The following is a 22,186-nucleotide window of genomic DNA, read 5'->3' as shown; positions in this document are numbered from 1 at the left end:
CCGCTGCCGGCTTTGCACGGGCATCAGGCGGCCGCGCGGGGTAGGGGTGCAGCCACGCAGAGCAGGGGCACACTCAGCTCGCAAGGGGGAGAAGAGGAGGCAGGCGGAACCTCCTCAGCAGCTGGGCGCCGGCGACCGCCACTGGGGAGGCGGGAGGGGCTCTGCGACTGCAAGGGCATCGGGACTAGGGACGAGGCGGCTCCGTGGCTGGTTTTGCTAACGCAATCCATTGCCTCAATGTAGATGACGAAGTGGCCGTGGGCTGTGGCTGCATTCATAACACGTAAGTGTTTTGGGCCATTATCTTTTATCTGGCCCAGTCAACAATCCATAGGTATATGGGCTGACCAAAAATCCCAGGGTGGGCCGCGGCCCACCCTGGTCACCCTGTAGCTCCGCCACTGAACTAGGGTGCATGCAATGCAATGCTGGTGAAAGAAACTGACCTTCAGAAGGCGGCTTATAAATAAGAAGAGGGTACTGGATATTGTCGAGAAAACAAATGAAACTACCTGCTGGTGAACAGCGTTCCTATCTGCATCACATGGGTACTTGATTTTTGGGGATTAAATCATGTGGAACTTGTGTAGGCTCTGTTCACTAGAGGTGACCTTGTCAGGTCGTTATAACCCGAGCAAGGATCTCAACTTTGTTCTAGTTTATTAAATAAAAACAAAAATTCAGAATTGTTTGGCTTAAAAGTGAGTGTCTAGAGCAACTTCAACGGGCCAACTCAAATGGACGGCGCATTTGTCCGCTTTTTGTCCGTTTGGGTCGGCCGCCCGCCCGGCGTCCGCCCAGTTTTGCATTTGGGTCGGCAGTGCGCCCAACGCGCCGACCTATTTCATGTCCGCATCAACTTAAAAAAAGGGTTGCGGCCGATCATGCCAGCGGCCATGTCTCACCATGCCAGCGCCGGCATACAATGTCGGCTTCAGAATCACCACAGTTCCTGCTGCCGCACTCGCCAGCCGGCCAGAACACATGCCAACACACAAAAAAGGGTGGGACTTGAGTTCGACCACGCCATCGCGGCCCCTGTTGTCATGCCAGCACACATGCCGGCATACAAAAAAGACGGCGCTTGCCGGCATAGATCACTCGTCGTCGAACTTGAGCATGACGGGCACAGGCTCGCAAGCCGACGCGCGGGGCGAGTCGGGCAGCACCATCCAAGGAAACGGCCGATGAGCCGGTGCTGGCCGCGGCGACGGCGGCGTTGAGGAGGCCGTGCTGGCCAGCGTTTAACCCTAGCATGTAGAGCGCCTCCCTCGTTGCCGCCGCGACGTGGGCGTTGGTAACCTCCTGCTGCACGGTGGCGGCCACGGCGGCCTGAGCGGCGGCCTCATCCCTTGCATCCGCGGCGTGCCTCCGGTCCTTTCTCTTGGCCGACTCCCTTGCCCGCTTTGCGGGCGTCAGCGGATTCTTTGGCTTCGCCGCGGCAGCGATCTTGCGTGGGGCACGAGGCTTGCCTTTCCCGGCGGGGGCGGGGGCGCCAGATGAGGAGAGGGAGGCGAGGCCGGCGGCGGCGTCGAGATCGATGGCGTCCTCCATGGCGGGGTGCGGGGCGGGAGCGCGCGGGCGGGAGGGTTTTGGGGGGGGGAATGGGGGTGGCTGCCACCGACCGGTGGGCCCGGGAAGAGGAGTAGGCGCGCGCGTGTCTGTCTCGTGTCCGCGTCGACGCAAATCCGGCTCAAAAATGGGTCGGGAATCGGCAGGCGGACGCCAAGCGAACGCATGTCCGTTTGGGTCGGCGTGTTAGGCCGACTGTTGTGTCCGCGCCGACCCAAATGGACGTCAACAGATGAAATGGTCACCCCATTGGAGTTACTCTTAGTGCATGCTAGCTGAATGCATGTGCGTTGCCACCGGATAATTTTTGTTTTAATGAGATACCTATAAAGAGCTGGTAATATTCAGACAAATCCAAACATATGGTTTTTAGTTAACAAACCACGTCATTGTTCTTCATCCAGCCGAAGTTCACCTTGTAGAAAAATATGTCATTCGCCCTGCTCATTGGCTTTGTCGCTACTAGTATGTATAGTTTCAAAAGTTCATAATTGTTTGGATTAATAGTTCAGAATTCCCCCGCAAAAAAATAATAGTTTAGAATTGTTGGTCGTATCTCATTAAAATGGCCATTAAAAATCACCTTCCATTCTACAAACATGCTATTTCCACCACGAACAAACAAGCGGGCCTAGCATCGACGTGAATCTTTGGGTCTTGGGTGCCGATGCACCTGAATTGAAAAATAATAATTTACTCATACTAAATCATCGTCAATTAATATGGATCGTTACAAAATTCAAAAAGAGTCAAAATTTTCTTCCCTGCAAAAAAAAATTTCTGAAACTTTTTGAAGTCAAACATGATCAGGGGTTACACTCGTGTGAAAAGTTTCGTGAATGAATGACTTTTGTGGTTTTCTAGGCGGGGAAAAACAAAATCAAGAGTTCAAGACTATAGAAAAGTTACTACTCACGCTTTGGTACTAACAATTTTGTTTTCTTGGCCACGGAGTCGGTCGAAGCTATTTCTTCCGAAACTTTTCACACGAGTGTAATACGTGATGAGTGTCAGGGACAGGGTGATGCGCGTTTAACTGAAGAATGGAAGAATCTGACAAGGCCGGCCCTAGGGAGGGGCAGGGGGGGCGGCCGCCCCGGGCCCCCAAAGTTAAGGGGCCCCTCCCCAGGTATGTACATACATAGGCTATATGTCCAGCGAGGCAGAAAAAAATGCCCTATCGGGCTGGCCGGCTGGGCCTCACACAGCGGGCCAGCGAGGCACAGCGGCAGCAATTATTTCTTTCCTTTTTTTTCCACTTAAAAATAGGAGTGATTGATCCCTTCCTATTTCATCTCGCATTGACGCGGTGATTTTTAGCGGCCGCCGAGGCTTTGATTGTTCGCCACTGCGTGTGCGACGCTTCTTTCTCCTTTTCTCCTAATCCTAATTTAGATCGTTAGTCCCTCGCCGCCAATTTCAATTCGCCGGGGCCCCATCGTAATCCGGCTTTGGTTTCCATCCATCGCTGATTCGGCCATTCGAGGTATAACATGTATTCTTATTGTGGTTCTGTAGATGCATAGCCGGCCCAGTGGCACTGTTCAACAATTAATGATATTTTTTCAGCATTGTGTCATCATATCATCTGGAAGAAAATATGCATCTGTTAGCGATAAAAGGAAAAGAAAGAAAATACAAGGTATAACACAATATTTTAAGATGTATATATAGAGATGAGGGGTTTTCTGCTAGTTTGATAATTGCCAAAGTTATTACAAATGAAATCAGTGTAGGTCCATTGTTTCCAGTAAGACGTCATGTTACGAGGAAGAAACAATTTGACGAAAGTGATTGTTGAGAAGAAATTCTAGAATTTGAGAAGGCTGTCCAAGTTATAAAAAAATTGTTTTGGTCGATAGCGATCAATTCTTTGAAGGGTAGATTTAAAGAACCTATGGTGTTTAAAGATATATTTGGATTTTTGTTTTAGCTCGGAAACTATGAAGTCATTGATGATAATGAACTTGAAGAGTGGCAGAAACTTTCTCTCTTCATAGTTCATGTGATGTTGAGGTATATGATCTTATTTCTGAATTGAAAATTGCGGGATTCACTTTGCCAGAGATTTCGAGCATGTCAAGAGAAGTTGGTTGTTATCCTAATATCTCCATTGCTTATTGCATCTTATTTACTATACTTATGACTATCGTATAGGCCAGAAGAAGCTTTTTGAAGTTGAAATTATTGATGAACTATCTGAGGTCACCAATGACCCAAGAGAGGTTATATAGTTTGGCAACATTTGGAATCGAGAAGAAATTATTGGATGATATTGACAATGACCCCATCATAAGTGATTTTGCATTAAGGAATGTTAGAATTATTATTAAAGGTAATGTTTATAAAGTATTTGATATGCATACTCCCTCCGTCACGGTTTAGAAGGCACAGTTAAATTTGCGTGTGTTTCCTCAATAGACAAGGTTTAGGGCGATGCTCAAAAAAAAGACAAGGTTTAGAGCGCATTGCATTTATTTCTAGTAGCTAATTAGTACTCCGATATACTATTTCTATATGCATGCGTAGTGTGAATGCTATTTTTTCGCCCATTTCATAACCAATAGATAATCACCTAGGTCCCAAAGAATTTCCAAGCGCGTCTTCTAAACCGTGACGGAGGTAGTACTAGTATTGGATGCATTTAAGTGCTTGATAATACATGTATCTATATTCAATGTTATTGTTAAGATGTTTATATTAAGGGCCCCAAATTTTACTCTGGCCCCGGGCCCCCAAAATCTTAGGACCGGCCTCTAAAGGATGCGGAGACGAGACGTACAGCATGCTGCGATTTATTTTTTCTTTTCTTTTTTTTTTTGAGGGAAACACACTGATCTGTTGGAAAACTCCTCCACGCGAAGCAGCGCCCGTCTAACCTAGCGTGCGCGCGTGATGGAAAACTAAATTTTGAGGTCGACCGGCCCGTACATACATAGGTGAAGACGATCCATGCCGTCACAGATTAATCAATCATCCTTGTGTAACACCAATCAATTTTGAGGCCATCTCTTGCGATCTGGATCCGATCGACCGCCATGGAAACCCTGCCCTCCGCCGCCGACTTCCTCCTTGTGGCGTGCTCCTGAATATGAGCGAGACAGGCACCGACATCGTGCGCCGCATCGCAGGCGGCGAGTTCGTGGTGGCGAGCTTGGTCCTCACGCTCACAAAACGTCCGGTGAAATCCGAGCTGTCTGTGCTTCGCTCCGAAAGGTGCAACTGGGAGCACTCGAGTTGTCTTCCCATCCGCCACGCCGAAGGCCAAGAGGCGGAGCTGTCCAACTGGACGACCTAGTGTCGTCCCTGTCGGCGACCGGGTCATGTATTGGATCGACGTGCCCTCCGGCATCATCTTCTCTGATGTGACGACGGAGAGCCCCGCCCGAGTTGCACTACCTGCCTCTGCCCAGCAACCCTCTGCTCACCACCTGTGACCGTGATGGATGCACGTGGGCTCTAATGTGTGCGTCACCGGTGGGGGCTCTGCGGTGAAGTTCGTTAGAGTCTCTCCTCGCTGTTGCTGCGGCAGCCCAGGCGTCACCTCGTGCGCACGCTCCCAGTGGACGCAACCTGGACCCTGAGGACGAACGACTTGACATGGGAGGAGGACTGCATGGTCGACAGTGGTGAGGTCTGGGCCATGGCGGCGCCCATCATCCCACGTATACGGCTAATGTTCCCCATTGTCAGTCTCGACGACCCTGACGTGGTTTGCTTTCTGGCACGCGAGTCTGCATGGCTGGTCAAAATCGACACACGCAGGAAGGTGCTGCTATCAGTCCGTCCCTACCCGCCGGTTAAGGACGGGGAGTACCGTTGGTGCCAACTTCTCCTTCCCAGCGAGTTTTCCGGCTACTTCAACACGTGTCATGGAGGCAGAAACAATCACGCACGGGCAAGCGATGATAAGACATCGAGGTACCGGTGGTGGTGGCACCAAACCGTGTTGCCTCTTCGAACGACAAGGAGAGGGAAGTGCTGGCCGTGATTCAGGAGATCCCCTGCATGACTCGTGAGGAGATGTTGAGAGCGCACGACGTTCTTGCCAGTGACGATCGCCGGGTGAGAATTCTCATGGCGCTACTGGTTGGCATGAGGAAAGAATATTGTATGCTAATTGCGAAGCTCGAAAGAAATCAAGATAATGAATAAAGTGTAGTATTATTTTTACGAATCTAGCATAACCAAGATACATTTTTGGTTGACCACGGCAGTACTTAAATTAACGGTGCCAACTCCGGTTGACTCCTTCAAAATTAATGTGAATGCAAACTTCTTTGCTGATGCTGGCTCAGTTAGTGTGGGGGTTGTGTCGCGACTTGCGAGGCTCCTGAGGTTATTCGGTCGTCATGCGATTTTCTTCTTGTCTGTTTAAGTGTATCACAAGCTGAACCTATTTTTGTTGAGATTGACTGTAAGCGCATAAATACGTGGCTGGTGTGTTGCACTTCTTTTTTCTTAGTTCATTAGACTAGAGAGAGATTTACGTCAAATTAACTTCATTTTTCGAAACATGCAGCAGAACTACATGTGATCAATATAGAAGAAAGATACGGTACGAAGTCACAGATACAACCACAACGAAAGACGACCACAATGGAACGACCAAAGAAATAAAGAAAAATACCAAAGGAAGCTACCAACGACTAGCCAAAACCCTAAACAATCATCCCCTCAAAAGCAAATTGCCCCAGCCTTAAACCATTCTAAGGTTGCACATTCTGCAGGGCTGACTTATCCTGGAAAACCCTGTTGTTGATGAGCACAGTGTATATATTTTTATGCTCTCCAGCTCTATGTACACCAACACACCATCTTTGTTCACAAGAGAAATATCTGGTCTTAATTTACAAAGAGGACAGGGAAATCAACCGAGTGCGGCGTGGGATTTTGCCAGGTAGTACAGCATCATATGAACTACCCAAACCATCGTCATGGTTCACGATGAGAACGTCCCAGGTGCATCAAAATGACAAGAGGAATATTGCATGCTAGTGACGGAGCTTGAACAAAATCTCAGGCTGTAAATGACAAGATTAGAACAAGTTAGAATTCGCAGTGTACTAATCAAATGACATTCTTATATGTGGGAATGCTTCAAGCATGAAATTATATCGTATGGTATTGTCCAAGCATAATAACCAACATATATATTTAGGGAAATTTATGTCAATGCCATTAGTTATGTCTCCAATTGTGAGCCTGACATTGTTGTTTTAGCTATTTATGAAAATGGCACTACTTTATCGTCATTTTCAGCTGTTACCTCACAGTCAGGCCAACCATGTCCATATATACTTTTTGCCTTCCCAGCTTCATGTAATAAGATTGCTTATCAGCTAAAATTTTCTTTGTGCCTTGGAGCATCTACAACCGGACTTAGCAAATCTGACCCCTCAAACGCCTGCAGACGTGTGGCATGTCCACGGGCACTGACCGGACATCCGTCATATTTGCCAATCTGCATCTGCATATCTCGTATCCGGCGCCTTATATCCATACTACCCATGCACACATTGATCTATCCTACGTGATTAGACGACGGATAACAAAATTGAGATGCAAAGGAACACAAGATCCGCTGCAAACAGACGTAAACATAATTCACCACATCCAAAAAATCATAGTTCGTCCACGGACAAGTTCATAAACTTCTACAACTAAAAACGATATAAACATTGAGGAGGAGGGGGGCTGGAATCACCACTCCCTCGTCGGGCCTTTGCCCTTCCGGTCGCTAGTGCAGCTGTAGGCATCCGCGGCTGGTGGAGGGTCTTGGTCGTCAGACGAGGAGGTGCAGTTGTCGCCGTCGTTGGAGTCGGAGTCGGAGAGGATGGTGAGCCCCTACATCCGACGGGCCGACCTGTCCTGCTCCCGCTTCAGCCTTGCCACCCGAGCCTTCTCCGCCGCTGCCTCCTTCGCCTCGCGCTCTAACTGCTCAATAGCTAGCCGGAGTGCCTTGGCGTTCTTCCGTCGGAGGCGGCGAGCGTCCATCTCCGCTGTCGTGAGGGAGCGACGGTACACCCAGGCGAGGAGACGCGCGTCCTCGTCGGCACCTGGCTCCGTGCTCCGTCGCCTCCCTCTCCCGTGCATGCTGTCTCTCACGGTGCGTGGTGCGCGCCTCCGACTCCGGAGTGCGCGTGCGGGCCGGAGGCATGGGCACAAGCACCCAGCGCTAGCCGCGTGTAGGAGCGGCCGGCGGGGGGAGGAGACGACGTGGGGCCGGCTGGACTGTGCTAACCGGGCATTGCTACGCGCGGCCGGTAGGGTCCAGCTCCAGCGTCCGCGATGCACCGGCGCGGGAGGTGCGGCAACGCTCCAGATCCGGAGTTGCCGGCGGTCTCCACCTTCGACCGCTCCAGCACAATGCGGAGGGCCATCTCCTCCTAGTCGACCTCCGAGCCGGACTCGCTGTCGGAGCTGCTCATCGTGATGGATGGGATCGGAACCGAAGAGAGAGAGGAGTGGACGGACGGAGCGACAGAGGGAGAGACTGGGCTAGGGTTTGAGCTCACCGCCCGGATTGGGGTTTTTTGTGGGGTCCGTGGTGAGCCAGGTCAGTCAAGCAGACGCACCTGGGCGTGCCCGGGCCGCCCCATATTCGCCCTATCTTTAGGCTGGATACAAGGGGTGTCGGTCAGCCCGGGCGTTTGTCCGCAGTTTGAGAGGTCTGGTTGGGTTAATTTTTTGTGACTAGTCACTGACCGGACAGCCTGTCGGGTGTTTGAGATGGGTATGAGAGGCCCGGCTGTAGATGCCCTTACGTACAACATTGTTTGTGAGACTATGATAAGCAATGGCAACTGACAATTGAATGGTAGGTCATCCACCTCGCACTTTGGTCAGCTCTATGTGCAAATCCGATACATGAAAAAGGTAAGTCATTTGATCATGAAAGGGTTTAACTAAGTCTCCTCGCAATGGTGAACATCCCTGTGGTGGTTCAACTTATAAGAAATTGCCCGCCTATTTGTCATGAGACTATGCTGTGTAAACCACGTGGTATTTAGAGACCAACCCAGTATAGAGAGGTTGGCTCTCGATGCAGTATAATCTAGACACACACACACATAGTGTTCATCCCGAATGTCCTCAACGGCGTCTGCAGTGCTAGTCAGTTCACCTACGAGCAGTTCGAGATGACAACGAGGATCTGCAACGAGATGCAGGATAAGCTGATATTGGCCCTCAGGCGGTGTCACCCTTGCTAGAGGCCTCGCATCACAAGACCGCCTACAACAAGGGCTTCTACCTCCTTGATCCTAGATGCACCCGTTGCTACTTGTGCATGAACAACGAACCCCAAGATAGGGATGATGCGGTGCGAGGAGGAGACAAGGAAGGATGAGCTAGAGACGAGACGACACCGTTAGCCGCGGAGTCACAAGCGGAGGCACTGCAGGAACGAGCCAGAGATACATACGACATGGCCGGCTGCGACATCACTCATGGAGACGAGGGGAAGGAATGAGCCAGGAAGACGAGTTCAAGGGTTCATGTTGTGGGTATGCGTGTAGATGCAGGGAAGTGAGGTAAAGGGATGGTGGGAGTGGTGACGGCTCGACGGAGATGAAGATTTGGCACCATGGGGCAGCTAGGTTACGTTGGCAACGGTTGGCCAAAGACGGGCTAAGCCGGTTGTGGAGAGCGGGTCGACTGGAAATGATATTTTTTTTCAACCACTTGATACATCAGTGGTCCCATTATTTTTATATGATTGCAAGTTCAGTACACCAACAGAACCATTATCTCTTTTGTTGTTCTTCATCTATGTATACATATTCAGCTCTCGGCTCTAATTCACTCGATTGTTACCTTGGTTACATCCACACATGGGATAACTGTCCCTAAATTGCAGAGAATACCTTGATTAAAGATGGAAATACAACCAAATCAAAAGGAGATTTTCTCCATCACCAAATCCCCGCTATTGTTCATTGAGTTGTCGAATCATCAAAACACCAAACGTTTTTTTTCGAAAAAGGGACTCCCCGGCCTCTGCATCAAAACGATGCATACGGCCAAAATTAATAAATAAGCAAACAAGGTTCAACAAGGTCTTAAAGTCTCAAAAGTAAAAAGGAGAAATGCTCACAAAGAGCCAAATAGCTAGAGACAAACTAGCCATAAAAAGCGACAACCGGCTGGCATAAGAGAGATGGGTAAACTAATTGCATGACCGCCATTCAAACCGGTTGAATATATCCCATGCTACCATCTCCCAGCGGATAGATCCAGTAACCAAACGCTCCCTGGCCTCCGACGGAGTGAGTAGCGACCACATACGGATCAACGCAGTGGCTCGGAAGATAACCCGCAAAAAATGAATATTTGTTGTTCTGTTAAAAACCAAATCATTTCTGCAGTTCCAGACTGCCCACAATAAAGCACATACTCCTACTCGAATATGTCTCGCTAGTTCGGACTCTATCCCGTTAAGCCACGTTCCAAATAACGTGCTGACAGAACTCGGAGGAGTAATATTAAACGCAATATGGACCGTACGCCATAAAACTTTGGCCAACGGGCAATCAAGAAAAAAGGTGTTTGATAGTTTCATCCCGATCACAGAAACTACACCTAGTAGGTCTTGTCCAATTACTTTGCCAAGTTATCTTTGGTTAATATTACTTGTTTATGTATCAACCACATAAACATTTTAATTTTCAAAGGCACTTTGACCTTCCAAACGTGTTTGGATCTAGGAATAGAGCTTGAATTGATAACATCAATATACATTGATTTAATTGTAAACTCTCCAGACCTAGTAAGCTTCCAGCGTAATTTATCGGGCTGTTGAGACAGCTGAACCTCCATCAGTCTACTCACTAGATGAAGTCACTGTTCCCAACGATTGCCAGCTAGCGTTCTCCTAAACTGAATATTAAAGGGAATAGATTGTAGTACCGTTGCAACGAAGACATCACATCGTTGAACAATACCATAAAGAAACGGATATTGAATCGCAAGGGGGTCTCTCCTAGCCAAGTATCCTTCCAGAATCGTGTGGTAGCTCCGGTACCAATAACAAACTTTGTCCTATTAACGAAGGCTACTTTGACTCTCATAAGACCTTTCCAAAAAGGTGAGTCAGTCGGCCTCGCAATCACCTGGAACAAAATTTTGAAGTGAAGATACTTGCTACGGAGAATCTGCGCCCAAGTGGCATCGATCTCGACGGATAGCTTCGATGGCCATTTGCCGAGAACTATAGATCAGCGTAGTTTAATAACCTCGATCACTATGCGGTTCTACTAAACTAGTAGTAGAACCGTACAGTGATCGAGGTTATTAAACTATATACGTTACATGTCAGGTGTTTCTTTAATTGCTGGTGTATCAAATGTACGAATAATTCTACTTCCAGCTTTCATTTCCGGTAGGACTACAAACTTGTTCAAATATAATAATGAATTGCCGTCATTCTAACAGAAGACGGTTTCCACGCTACTGCAGGAGGCGCTTGATCTCACTAAGGCTAGTCATAGTGGGAGTAACTTAGCTAGTAACATAGCACACTTCAAGAAAATTTTGTTTATGTGGCAAGTAGTTAATGAGAAGTAGTAACATAATATGTTACTGTAACATAGCGTTTCCCAATACAAGATGAGTCTACAAGTTAATAAATGAAGTCATCTATGATACTAGTACTATATTACTTTGCATTATAAATGTGGTAACTTAGACTAGTGTCATATGCATGACACGTATAAGTTACTCCCCACTATGACCAGCCTAAAGTGGACTCCTCGGCTTACGCGGCTGTCATCGAAGACACAAAGTTCCAGTTAAAAGAAGTGGTTACCGAAACATGAGATTTCTGCTTCTTGTCGTAGGGCAAAGTCTATAGCACATGAACTAACTAGTCTGGGTCGTTTGTATATGGAGTGGGAGACTGGGAGTCAGATGTAGTTGCCCATGTTGCAGCTTGTGCTGAGGGTGATCTGCCCCGGCACGGTTAAGTTATAAAAGCTTTTGCTTTGCTTTCAAGAAAATTAAAAAAAATGACTCAACAAAAGAAAGATATTCGTATGCAATGAGTCAACCGAGAGACACCAAAAGCAACACTACACCGCAGCCGCGGGAGAAAAGATGTAATCTATCACGGCTAAATTCCATTACCTAGTACACCAAGCCATAGTAATATGAGGGAAAAGTCTTGTTTGAAATTCTAAATTAACCAGATAGCAATCATATCTGGACGAGTTTCCCCGTGGCTTCTCTCTTTCAACGAGAATTCTTCTTCGGCAGAAAAACATCCGTGAGGACGGTCAGAGAGTATCCCCAGCGCCTACATTCCAACACCGAGGGGAAAAAATCAGTCATCATTCAAATCTCCTGGAACAAATTGAAGCACACCACCTACCTCTTTCTGGCCGACCTTCACGGTCTTCTCTTGCAGTGTGTTGAGGTCCTTGACGCCACACTGCGCCAACTGCGGGAGGCCCAATAGCAAGATGGTCGTGAAAAAAGATGCTGGAGTCACCGAGAGGTCGTCCCCAACCGTGTACGTGGCCTTGGGTACTGATGTGGCCATGGCTGTTGCGCTATAGGGGGCGTTGGGCGTTGCCGAGGTAGTACAAGCTCAGCAGCTGCTGTAGGTGGTTGAGCGTGGTGGTGCCGACGGACGGGCTGAGGCGCGTCTGCTTGCTCTTGTAGTTGGCGTCCAGCTTCTCTACACTGCCGAGGACGTTGCTGATGCTATCGATCATGTTCTCCTTGGTCAGTAGATTGATGGCGGTGCCTAGCGGCAGGGACAAGAGGGCAGCGAGGAACTCCACAACTTCGCCGCTGGCCTCAACAAAGCTTACCTTCTGTGCATTGGTGTCGATCATGAGCTTGATCGACAACTCTTTTGTCCCCATGCTATTGATGTTACCTCTTCTAATCAAAGCTAGGCTTCTCAGGAATTGTTTGGTTTATGATACCTGCCACTAGCAAGATGAAGTCGGGTGAACTTCAATAGTTAAGTCAGCATTGTTAGAGTTAATTCGAACCCTGGCAGAAAATGTGTGTTTCTGCGTCACACGAAAATAGTACATTTTCAAAAAGATATCTATAGCAGAAAGAACAATGACCAAACAAATATATTTTACCCCAAGTGATCTTTTTTTCGCGGGATCTTAATGTGGGCAGACAACTTTAAATTAGAGAAAAATATAGAGGTAGGGCTTAAGACACCTGAGAAGACTCTCAGGCACCTGCGACCATTGAGGCCCGATTTTGGGATTTTTTTTACAAATATAAGCCTTTTCTATTTATTTTTAAACACAGTACAGACACAAGCACTCATATATACGTGTATACACTCACCTCTATGAACGCACACGCGCACACCCTATCTTTATGAGCATCTTTGGAAGACTGAGCTGACATGTCATCTTGAGATTTTACGAAGTTACCGTAGTCACCTCGTAGTTTAACGGAAACGTCTCCTCCCATTAAAAGCGTATAACCAGAAATCCTGACATAAATTTAGAATAATTGCGAGCACCTGGTGAGCTGGGACACAAAGGGTCTTCCTGTTGTATACCCAAGCAAGTTGGGTTCATACATCTCTCCGTGGAAATTAGAACCCCAAAGTGATGATTCTCAGGTGCGTGCAAAATCGAAAGCAGTAAAGCAACCTAAAAAATGCACATCAGTGCTATATCTCTCGCTAAATCAGGTCCATTAAAGGCCTGGACTTGTTGACCCAAACTGGCATGGCCCGGGTATCCACATCAGTGCTACACATCTATACCATGACATCGTAGCGTTTCCTACAGCCATCCCTGAAGTAGATCACGCCTAGTAGCGGTTTTGCGAAGCTTTTTTATTTTTATTTTTTGGTGGCGTCTAATAAGCTCTTCATGGGACCTTCTGCCCGGGTTTCACCGGTTTTGGGTAGGTTTTGTGGAGTCTTTCCTTTTTCTTTTCTGGGTTTTCCTCCATTATTATTATTTTTACTATTTTCACATTCATTTTATTTATATTTTTTCCTTTTACAAATAGATGTCGAACATTCATCCGAATACATAGTTGAACATTTTCAAAAACACACTGAATATTTTTTAAATAGAAAGTACACATTTTTAAACATACGTTGAACTGTTTTCTTAATATATTTGAAGCGTGCACACATTAGTTCAGTGTTACAACATTTTATTAATGATATGAATATATTTTTTGTATGCTATGAACAATTTTATAAAATTGTGGGAAAAATGTTACATTTCACGAATATTTTTTAAATATACAGACAAATGTTTTACATTTTCATGATTTGAAGTATCATGAAAAAAAATTATCATGTTAATATTTTTGAAATTTCACGAACACTTTTCTGAATGGTAGGAACATTTAAAAAAAGAGTGAATAGTTTTTAAAATTTGATGAATATTTTTTAATATGCGGTGAACATTTCTAAAAATTGAAGTAAAGTAATTTTGGAAATAAAAAAAGTTAAAGAGAAACGTAAAGGAATAAAATGAACGTAGCACTATTGAGCCGGCCCTACATGCTCTCCTGGAGGCGCCGCGACCATCTATGCAGTACGAAGGGAAAGGATGCAATCGATTTGGAGACAACAATGAAGAATATGAAGCTTAAGGGTGTGTTTTGATCTCCTCCAGTTTGTAACTCCACCAACTTCAAAATAGATTTTGACCCGAATGCTTTTACTGCAAGAAGCTAACTTCTCGAAGCTGAGCCAAATCACACTGCAAAAACTTGGAGCTCGGTAGGCCTAGGTTTACTGACTTGAAAGACAGAAGTTCACCCTATTTACAAGGAGTTGCCACCACCAAATATAATTGTTCGCTGCTCCCTCCTCAAAATATCGCTACATGAGCGATCCCCAACGAATCGCCAACCGTCTCTCCTCTTGAATAGGTGCACTGGGCCCGAATTGGGCTGCCTCCAACCGGCCCAATCTGCGCCAAACAGGGCGAATGGCCTCCTAGCTTGCTGCAGTGCGACAAGAAGTTGTCTATCGAAGTAGAATGGTTCTGGATCACTAACTGAAGTTAGAAGCCACGAAAAGAAGCTAAATTTATGAAGTTTTGTGAAGTTGGAGAAGTTCAGAACACGCCCTAAAAATAAAAATAGGGAGCTTGACGATGTGTTCCTTGGTGAAGAGGTGTTCTCCTAGTTGACAAAAGCAACAAGGGGCCTTATGTATTTATTTACATATAAAAATATGAAAATTATTGATAAACAGGTCACATCCATGTGCACGCGTCAAATATTTTGAAGTATTTACACTCCAAATTTATTTTCGAAATTTCAAATTCTCAGTTTCACTCAAACCTAGGGCCCAAAAGCATATTCGTGCACTTTACACCCAATCTAGCAATAGGTATAAAGTACCTTTCCAAAAGCTACTTTAATGAAATCGGGGAAATGTAACTAAAGTGTTGATTCACAAATATTATTATTAGATATAAACAACTATTCCCCGCGTGTTAGCAAAATCAACATGGTTGGCTGCTTGTTTTTCTGGAAAGCTGGCCAAGCTTGCTGCCTGGTAAATCAACATAGATCCTTTTTTCACACATCGTTATAATTTGTACCAAATACATATTAGTTTGTTTCGCGTGGAAAACACATTATTTTTAAAATATTCAGTATTTCCATGTACAAGAGTGTGGTGGTGATACCTTCTCTCGAAATAAATAAATGAAATTTACTCATCCCACAAGGAGAAAAAAAAGGCACCCTTTGTGAGAGCCTCTTCTGCCTCCTCGCGTCTCTCTCCATTCCGCTGCCGCCATCCAGATTCACCATCACTAGCAGCAGTAGAGCACAAATCCAATGCATCCACCATCCAATCAACCACCGAATCCAAGCTGACGATCGATTTCAGCGGCGCGGCGGAAGGAGAATCGAGGAGGAGTCGGATCGAGCTGGCTGCGCGGCGGAGGCGGCGCTTCCCGTCCCTTCCAGATCGACGGCCGCAGGCGGGGGCTGGGGAGCGGAGCGCCGGAGGAGCCGCGACCTCGAAACAGGAGGCAGCCGCCCGGGGTGCATATCTCTCGATTGGTCCTAGCTAGGGTTTCAGTCAGTCGGCCGGGACCATGGAGTCGCCGCCGCCCAAGCGCGACGTCGGCCACGGCGGCGAGGACGGAATCAGCGCGCTCCCCGACCCCCTCCTACTCGACATCCTCGAGCGCCTCGACCTGCGCGAGGCGGTCCGCGCCGGCGCGCTCTCCACGCGCTGGCGGCACCTCCCCGGCCACCTCTCGCGCGTGCGCCTCGACGTCGCTCACTTCCGCGGCGCCACGCCGCTCGAGGTCATGGACGCGTTCACGGGCGCGGCGCGGGCCTTGCTGACTCGGGTGCCTCCCGCCGAGGGTGGTCCCCTCAAGGTGCTCGTCCTGAGCTTCTACACGTCTTCCCCTCACCTGAGCTCCATAGGCCGCCTCATCGAGGACATTGTGAGCTTGGGCCACACCCAATGCCTTGAGTTTTGCATATCCCCGCCGGGCACTAACCCGCTGGGCAGCAACATTGAGATTGGGCAGGAGTTCATGGCCTTCTCCCGCGCCTACCCAGTTGCCTTCTCGTGGCTCACGACGCTTACGCTCGAATATCATGCTTTTGGAAATTCCGACATCACTGACCTCATTACCACTTGCGGTAGGCTCAGGCACCTCAGCTTGAGATTCTGCAGACTGCTTGATCTGCACTCCACGCTCAGGATTGATGTGCCGTGCTCTGAGCTCCAGGAGCTTGAGTTCATCGGCCTTTTGTGCACACGGATCGAGCTCGTCTCTGTCCCCAAGCTTGGACAGGTGGAGTGCAAATGTTGGCTCTTCAATAACCCTCCAGTGCGCTTTGGCTACGTTCCTGAGCTTCGCGGTTTAGTACTCGCTTCTAAAGCCAAGGCATGGCAAGAGCCATTCGCGCTGAGCGAATGCCTGTCAACGAGTGCTGGTGCTAGGAACCTGTCAACACTGACTCTCTGTTTTGGGTACCAAATGGTAAACTTAAATATAAATCTTCTGCATCTTCATACCATGTGTTCCTCTCTACCAGTTTCAGTTGTGCATGTATGTTCTTGCTGCAGATTTGGATTCAGCCAGAACCTCCGAAGCAGCAAATTGCTATATTCAGAAACCTGACCTCTGTGCGTCTTTTCGGTATCTTCTGTGAGTGTGATCTGAGCTGGACTCTGTTTATCCTTGAGGCTGCACCTGCCCTACATGATTTGGCAGTAAGTGTTACTTAACCTTCTTTCTAATTTAGTCCACATCTTAGCATGTACATGACATATTCTACATTTTTATGATGATATGTTTTTCGGATATTCAGCATTTAAAACGTACCAACAAGTTAATCTAATTTCCAACCACTCACCAACTTATCACAAATACTACAAGTAGTGCATACAAGCCGCATTGTAATTTAGCAGCGAGACAATGTCCATGCAAGGCAAAAAAAAAAGTTGGATCGTATCTCATGTTAGAGTAATCCAAAAATTCGTCATATGTTTTTCTTGAAAAGGAGAGCCTAGCCTCTGCATCGAGTGATGCACATCGCCGTCTTATGTTTCGTATTACAAAGAATCTTGGTTAAAAGAAATAAGAGGATAATATGGTTGTAATTACAATGGAATCCCAGAAGCATATTCATGTGACATACTTACGATTTAATTCATGCAAATTCCTTAAAAGTATATAGGGGTGTCAAAAACGCTCTTATATTATGGGTTGGTGGCAGTTTAATTAACATGTGTTACTTACTTTCTATATCATTGCTTGAAGTTGTCTCGACATTCATGTGTCAAGACGCCCGAGAACAGCGCCGAGAAGACCAACGTGGTGTGGGAGCCATCCAAGGATTTGAAGCACCCGAACTTGAAGGTGCTGCAGATCTTCGGGTGCGGGGATGAAGACAAGGTGACAAACTATATAAGGCTTGTCATGGAACGAGCTGTGGGGCTTTTGATAATTCGGTTGTATGGTGAAAACCCATGCACATACTGCGATGCCGGCAACCTTGAAAGATCCCAGGCGGAAAAGGCTGGCAGGCGTCGTATTAAGGAGCAACTCACACATGGATCATCCTCATCTGTGGAGGTAATTATCTGTTGACGGATATGGTCAGGGAATGCTAGTGGTCTCGTAATGCTCGCAGGCTTGCAGCAGCTTGAGCAATGACTGCAAGAGGCGCAGCCAGTTGTAATTCTAATTTCTAGTTATTGGTAACCTGAGAATACTTGCTCGGTGTGGACCTCGCAATTCTAATTTCTGGTTATTGGTGGCCTGGGAACACTTGATCGCACTGTGGCTAACTTAAAATGTGTGTACTTGAATCTGGATGCATGTTTTTCTCTTTCAGTTTACCAAGTACTCCCTCCGTTCCTAAATATTTGTCTTTTTAGAGGTTTTAAATGGTGACTACATACGGAGCAAAATGAATGAATCTACACTCTAAAATATGTCTATATACATCCGTATGTGGCGACCATTTGAAATCTCTAGAAAGACAAATATTTAGGAACGGAGGAAGTAATTCCGTACCTACTATATGCTGATTGACTGTAGACAAAATGTTTGTGCACCTTTTTTGCTTTGTGCTCATGGAGGTATGCTGTTTTGTGCCTGGAGGGTGTCATTCAAATTTTGGAATGTGACTGACTGGAAAAAAGGGTGCAAATTAATTTTTTGAGGTTGGCTGGCAGCAGAACTGAATGGGATTGATCAATCAAAACCAAATGATTCCAAAACCAAGGTCTACTTTTTACCAATTTCTAAGGAGCTTCAGAATAAGCAAATAATTTGAAACTGATTTGGTTGGGACACGCTGGCCTAGGCGGTAGTGCAACGCCTAGGCGACACACAAGAGGCCCAATAGCAAGCTACTGTGGTGGCCCCTTCCCCATCAAAAATAAATTTTAATATCATTATGGGCATATAACCCTCATATCAAATATTAAAGTGATAAGAACAGATACTACACTTGATCTTAGCCAAAAGACCAAGGAAGGTATGCCTCTCCTTGATGCCATGGGTCGCCTGATATAGCGTGCCTTCGTCTCCTCTCCCCGGTGGCTGCCCGAGGTGGGACTAAACAAAACAGGCACAAACACAAACAGAGCACTCGTGGTTCCCGTAATATGAAGGCCTGATGGTGAAACTACGAAGATGATTTCGCTCAAAGAAAAAAACTACGGACGGACGCTGATGCTCATATCGAAGGGGCCACGAGCTCTGATGGTGGACGCGGTCATGTACACGAACAAGTTCATGTTTCAGGTTTCCACTTCAGATTCCCAAGGTTTCAGGTGTTCAAAGATTGTTTTACCTCTTTCTGATTAAGATGATCAAAGGAAAACTATCCACCAGGCCAGACCATAACAACATGATCGACTTATCATTTTACAAAAGAAATAAAGTGAATCGAATAATTGTTCTCTAGGTGAGCAAGCACTTCAGCATGCTTGTTCCTAGTTTTATATAGCACCCAAGTTTGAGAAACTACTCCAACTTAAGGAAGACTAGATGCATGAGGTGACCAAACATAAGGCGACGGGAACTGTGCTTCTCGGCAGTGGTCAGCGGACTGCTCCTCAAACACAATTTCTGTCGGAGAACCTCCACTCCACAACTCCACTCCTGGAGTTGGTGGAATTGCAGTTGAAAACTGCGGAGCAGCTATTTCCTAACTCCACAGCTCCTGAAATTTCATGGAGCTGGTGGAATTCCGAACAGGCCTTAAATATGTCCTTCTGTAAAATTTCCTTTGTACTAAATCATCGACAAATAATATGGATCCGAGGGAGTATAAGTTTTTTTCAAAATTCCAGAATATGAACATGAACTTAAGCAAATGTACCGTGTATATTATACTGTATTAATCAAACACACAAACAATCAACAAGATTTCTGACCTTGGCCGTTGATCAGCAAGTACGTAGTTCAAGTCTAATCTTATGCACCAGTACTAAGGTAAGAAAAAATTAAATCTCCTATCTCCTAGTAGTAAAAATCTAAAGCTCGTCGTGGTCGTTGTCCTCCTCGGCGTCGTCGTCATGACCACCGCCGGCGTTCCCGTAGGCAGCGGCAAAGGCGGGGCTGCAGACATCCTCCAGCTCCTTGAGCTTCTCTGCGTAGTCGTCCTTGTCGGCCTCCGGGTTAGCTTCTAGCCACTCGCCGGCCTCCCTTGCCGCTTCCTTGACCCTCTCCCTGTCGTCGGCGTCCATCTTGGCCCCCAGCTCGCCGTCGGCCGTCGTGCGGGCGCTGTACACGTACGCCTCCAGCTTGTTCCGCGCGTCCACCTTGTCCCTCACCTTCCTGTCCTCCTCGGCGAACTCCTCCGCCTCTTGCACCATGCGCTCGATCTCCTCCTGGCTGATGCTGCGGCCGGCGCTGCTGATCTCGATCTTCTCCGACCTGCCCGTGCCCTTGTCCGCCGCCCCCACGTGCAGGATGCCGTTCACGTCCACCTCCAGCGTCACCTCGATCTGCGGCGTGCCCCTCGGCGCCGGCGCGATCCCGGTGAGGTCGAACTTGCCCAGCAGCCGGTTGTCCTTGGTCATGCTCCGCTCGCCCTCGAACACCGTGATGGTCACCGTCGTTTGCCTGTCCTCGTACGTGGTGAACATCTTGGCCCTCTTGGTCGGGATCGGCGAGTTCCGGGGGATCACGCTCGTCATCACGCCGCCGGCAGTCTCGATGCCCAGCGTCAGCGGAGTCACGTCCAGCACCACAACCTCCTTGGCGTCGCCGCGCACGATGCCTCCCTGCACGGCCGCGCCGTAGGCCACGGCCTCGTCGGGGTTGACGCCCTTGTGGGGCTCCTTGCCGCCGAAGTAGTCGCGGAGGAGCTGCTGCACCTTGGGGATCCTCGTGCTGCCGCCGACCAGCACCACCTCGTCGACGTCGCCCTTGGCCAGCCCGGCGTCCGCCATGGCCTTCTTCACGGGCGCCATGACCTTGCGGAAGAGGTCGGCGTTGAGCTCCTCGAAGCGGGCCCGGGTGAGCGGCTCCGACAGGTCGACGCCGTCGGCCAGCGACTCGACCTCCACGCGGACCTGGAGCTGGGTGCTGAGCGCCCGCTTGGCGCGCTCGCACTCGCGGCGGAGCTTGCCAAGCGCGCGCGCGTCGCCGGAGATGTCGACGCCGTGCTTCCGCTTGACGAGCCGGATGAAGTGGTCCATGGCGCGCTGGTCGAAGTCCTCGCCTCCGAGATGTGTGTCGCCGTTGGTGGCGAGGACCTCGAAGACGCCGCCGTCGAGCGCGAGCACGCTGACGTCGAAGGTGCCGCCGCCGAGGTCGAACACGAGCACGTTCCGCTCCTTCCCGTCGGCCACCTTGTCGAGGCCGTAGGCGATGGCGGCGGCGGTGGGCTCGTTGATGAGGCGGACGACGTTGAGGCCGGCGATGGCGCCAGCGTCCTTGGTGGCCTGGCGCTGCGCGTCGTTGAAGTAGGCCGGGATGGTGATCACGGCGTCCCGGACCTTCTCGCCGAGGTAGGCCTCGGCCGTCTCCTTCATCCTGGTGAGCACCATGGCGCTGACCTCCTCCGGGCTGAGCGTCCGCACGTCGCCGGCCTTGACCTCCACCTCGAGGTGCGGCTTGCCGTTCTTGTCCACCACCTTGAACGGCAGCAGCTTCATGTCCCGCTGCACCTCGGCGTCGACGAACTGCCTGCCGATGAGTCGCTTGGCGTCGTAGACGGTGCGGAGCGGGTTGGCGGCGGCCTGGTTCTTGGCGGCCTCGCCGATGAGGCGCTCGCCGGAGTCGGTGAAGGCGACCCAGGAGGGGGTGATGCGGTTGCCCTGGTCGTTGGCGATGATCTCCACGCGCCCGTTCCGGTACACGGCCACGCACGAGTAGGTCGTGCCCAGGTCGATGCCGATCACCGGCCCGCCGTTGCCGTTGCCGGAGCCCTTCTCCTTCGCCGCCGCCGCCGCGGCCGGGGGAGCCAGCGTGGCCGCGAGGAGCAGCACCGCGAGCAGTAGCCCGTGCAACTTCGTCGCCCGAGCCATGGCGCCGGCGATCGATCGATGTCGTCGCGAAGCTAGGTCCAAGTAGTACGTTGCAGGACGAGGCGGTGCGGCTACTATTTATGGCGCGAAGGGAGGCCTATAGCGAGGGTGTGACGTGGACGAATCGGAGGTGGTCTCCGACGCGGTCTGTCCCTCGGGATCGCGGTGACACGCGTGCGAGTCGATCTGGGCCGTTGGTTTCCATGATCGGACGGCTGCGAGGGCTCGTGACACGCTGGCGGGAACCGGGCTGGCTGCTGCGTGACGTGTTGGCTGTCAACAAGGATGTTCGATCATGCTTCCAACAAAAAATATTCGGCTTTGCTAGAACTCATCTAGTTGAGTTTTAGTTATGTTTCATTCACTTTTATAGCCATTGAATTGATATACTATAAGATGCGTGTGTGCTGACGTGGTTTGTAGTACTATCTCTATCTGTTTTTGTTTTCAGGTGAATGAGACAAAATTATATCTCATCTAGATGAGTCCTAGGCACTCCCAAAAATATTCGTTCCTGGCCCCACGTCGCAGGCAACACGTGTATAACTATCTGATGACAGGTATCGCCCAATAGATTCAAAATTCAGAAATTCCAAAAGTCGTCTAGAATTTTACTAGGTTCAAATCATCTCTGAC

At 48.7% G+C, this 22,186-nt stretch overlaps 2 protein-coding genes, 1 non-coding gene and 1 pseudogene across 3 annotated transcripts; 1 reads left to right on the top strand and 3 right to left on the bottom strand.

The window, feature by feature from the left end:
• Positions 1-11,893: 11,893 nt before the first annotated feature.
• LOC147987727 (uncharacterized) lies at positions 11,894-12,440 on the bottom strand (annotated as a pseudogene).
• Positions 12,441-15,234: 2,794 nt separating this feature from the next.
• On the top strand, positions 15,235-17,926 carry LOC125540412 (F-box/FBD/LRR-repeat protein At5g22660). Its single transcript, XM_048704026.2, has 3 exons — positions 15,235-16,538; positions 16,625-16,771; positions 17,322-17,926. Exons 1-3 carry the CDS (start codon positions 15,633-15,635, stop codon positions 17,649-17,651), a joined length of 1,383 nt encoding a protein of 460 aa, XP_048559983.1. The 5' UTR covers positions 15,235-15,632; the 3' UTR covers positions 17,652-17,926.
• Positions 17,927-18,353: 427 nt separating this feature from the next.
• Positions 18,354-18,550, bottom strand: LOC125541911 (U2 spliceosomal RNA). Its single transcript, XR_007297729.2, has one exon. It is a non-coding gene; the product is annotated as a U2 spliceosomal RNA (small nuclear RNA).
• An 831-nt stretch (positions 18,551-19,381) lies between these two features.
• On the bottom strand, positions 19,382-21,616 carry LOC125540413 (heat shock 70 kDa protein BIP4-like). The gene has a single exon (XM_048704027.2). It carries the CDS (start codon positions 21,548-21,550, stop codon positions 19,550-19,552), a length of 2,001 nt encoding a protein of 666 aa, XP_048559984.1. The 5' UTR covers positions 21,551-21,616; the 3' UTR covers positions 19,382-19,549.
• Between the last annotated feature and the right edge of the window lie 570 nt (positions 21,617-22,186).

This window comes from Triticum urartu, chromosome 2A, assembly GCF_056163025.1.
Source record: "Triticum urartu cultivar PI428250 chromosome 2A, HENAU_Tu73, whole genome shotgun sequence".
NCBI lineage: Eukaryota > Viridiplantae > Streptophyta > Magnoliopsida > Poales > Poaceae > Triticum > Triticum urartu.
This window is presented reverse-complemented; position numbering and strand designations above follow the sequence as displayed.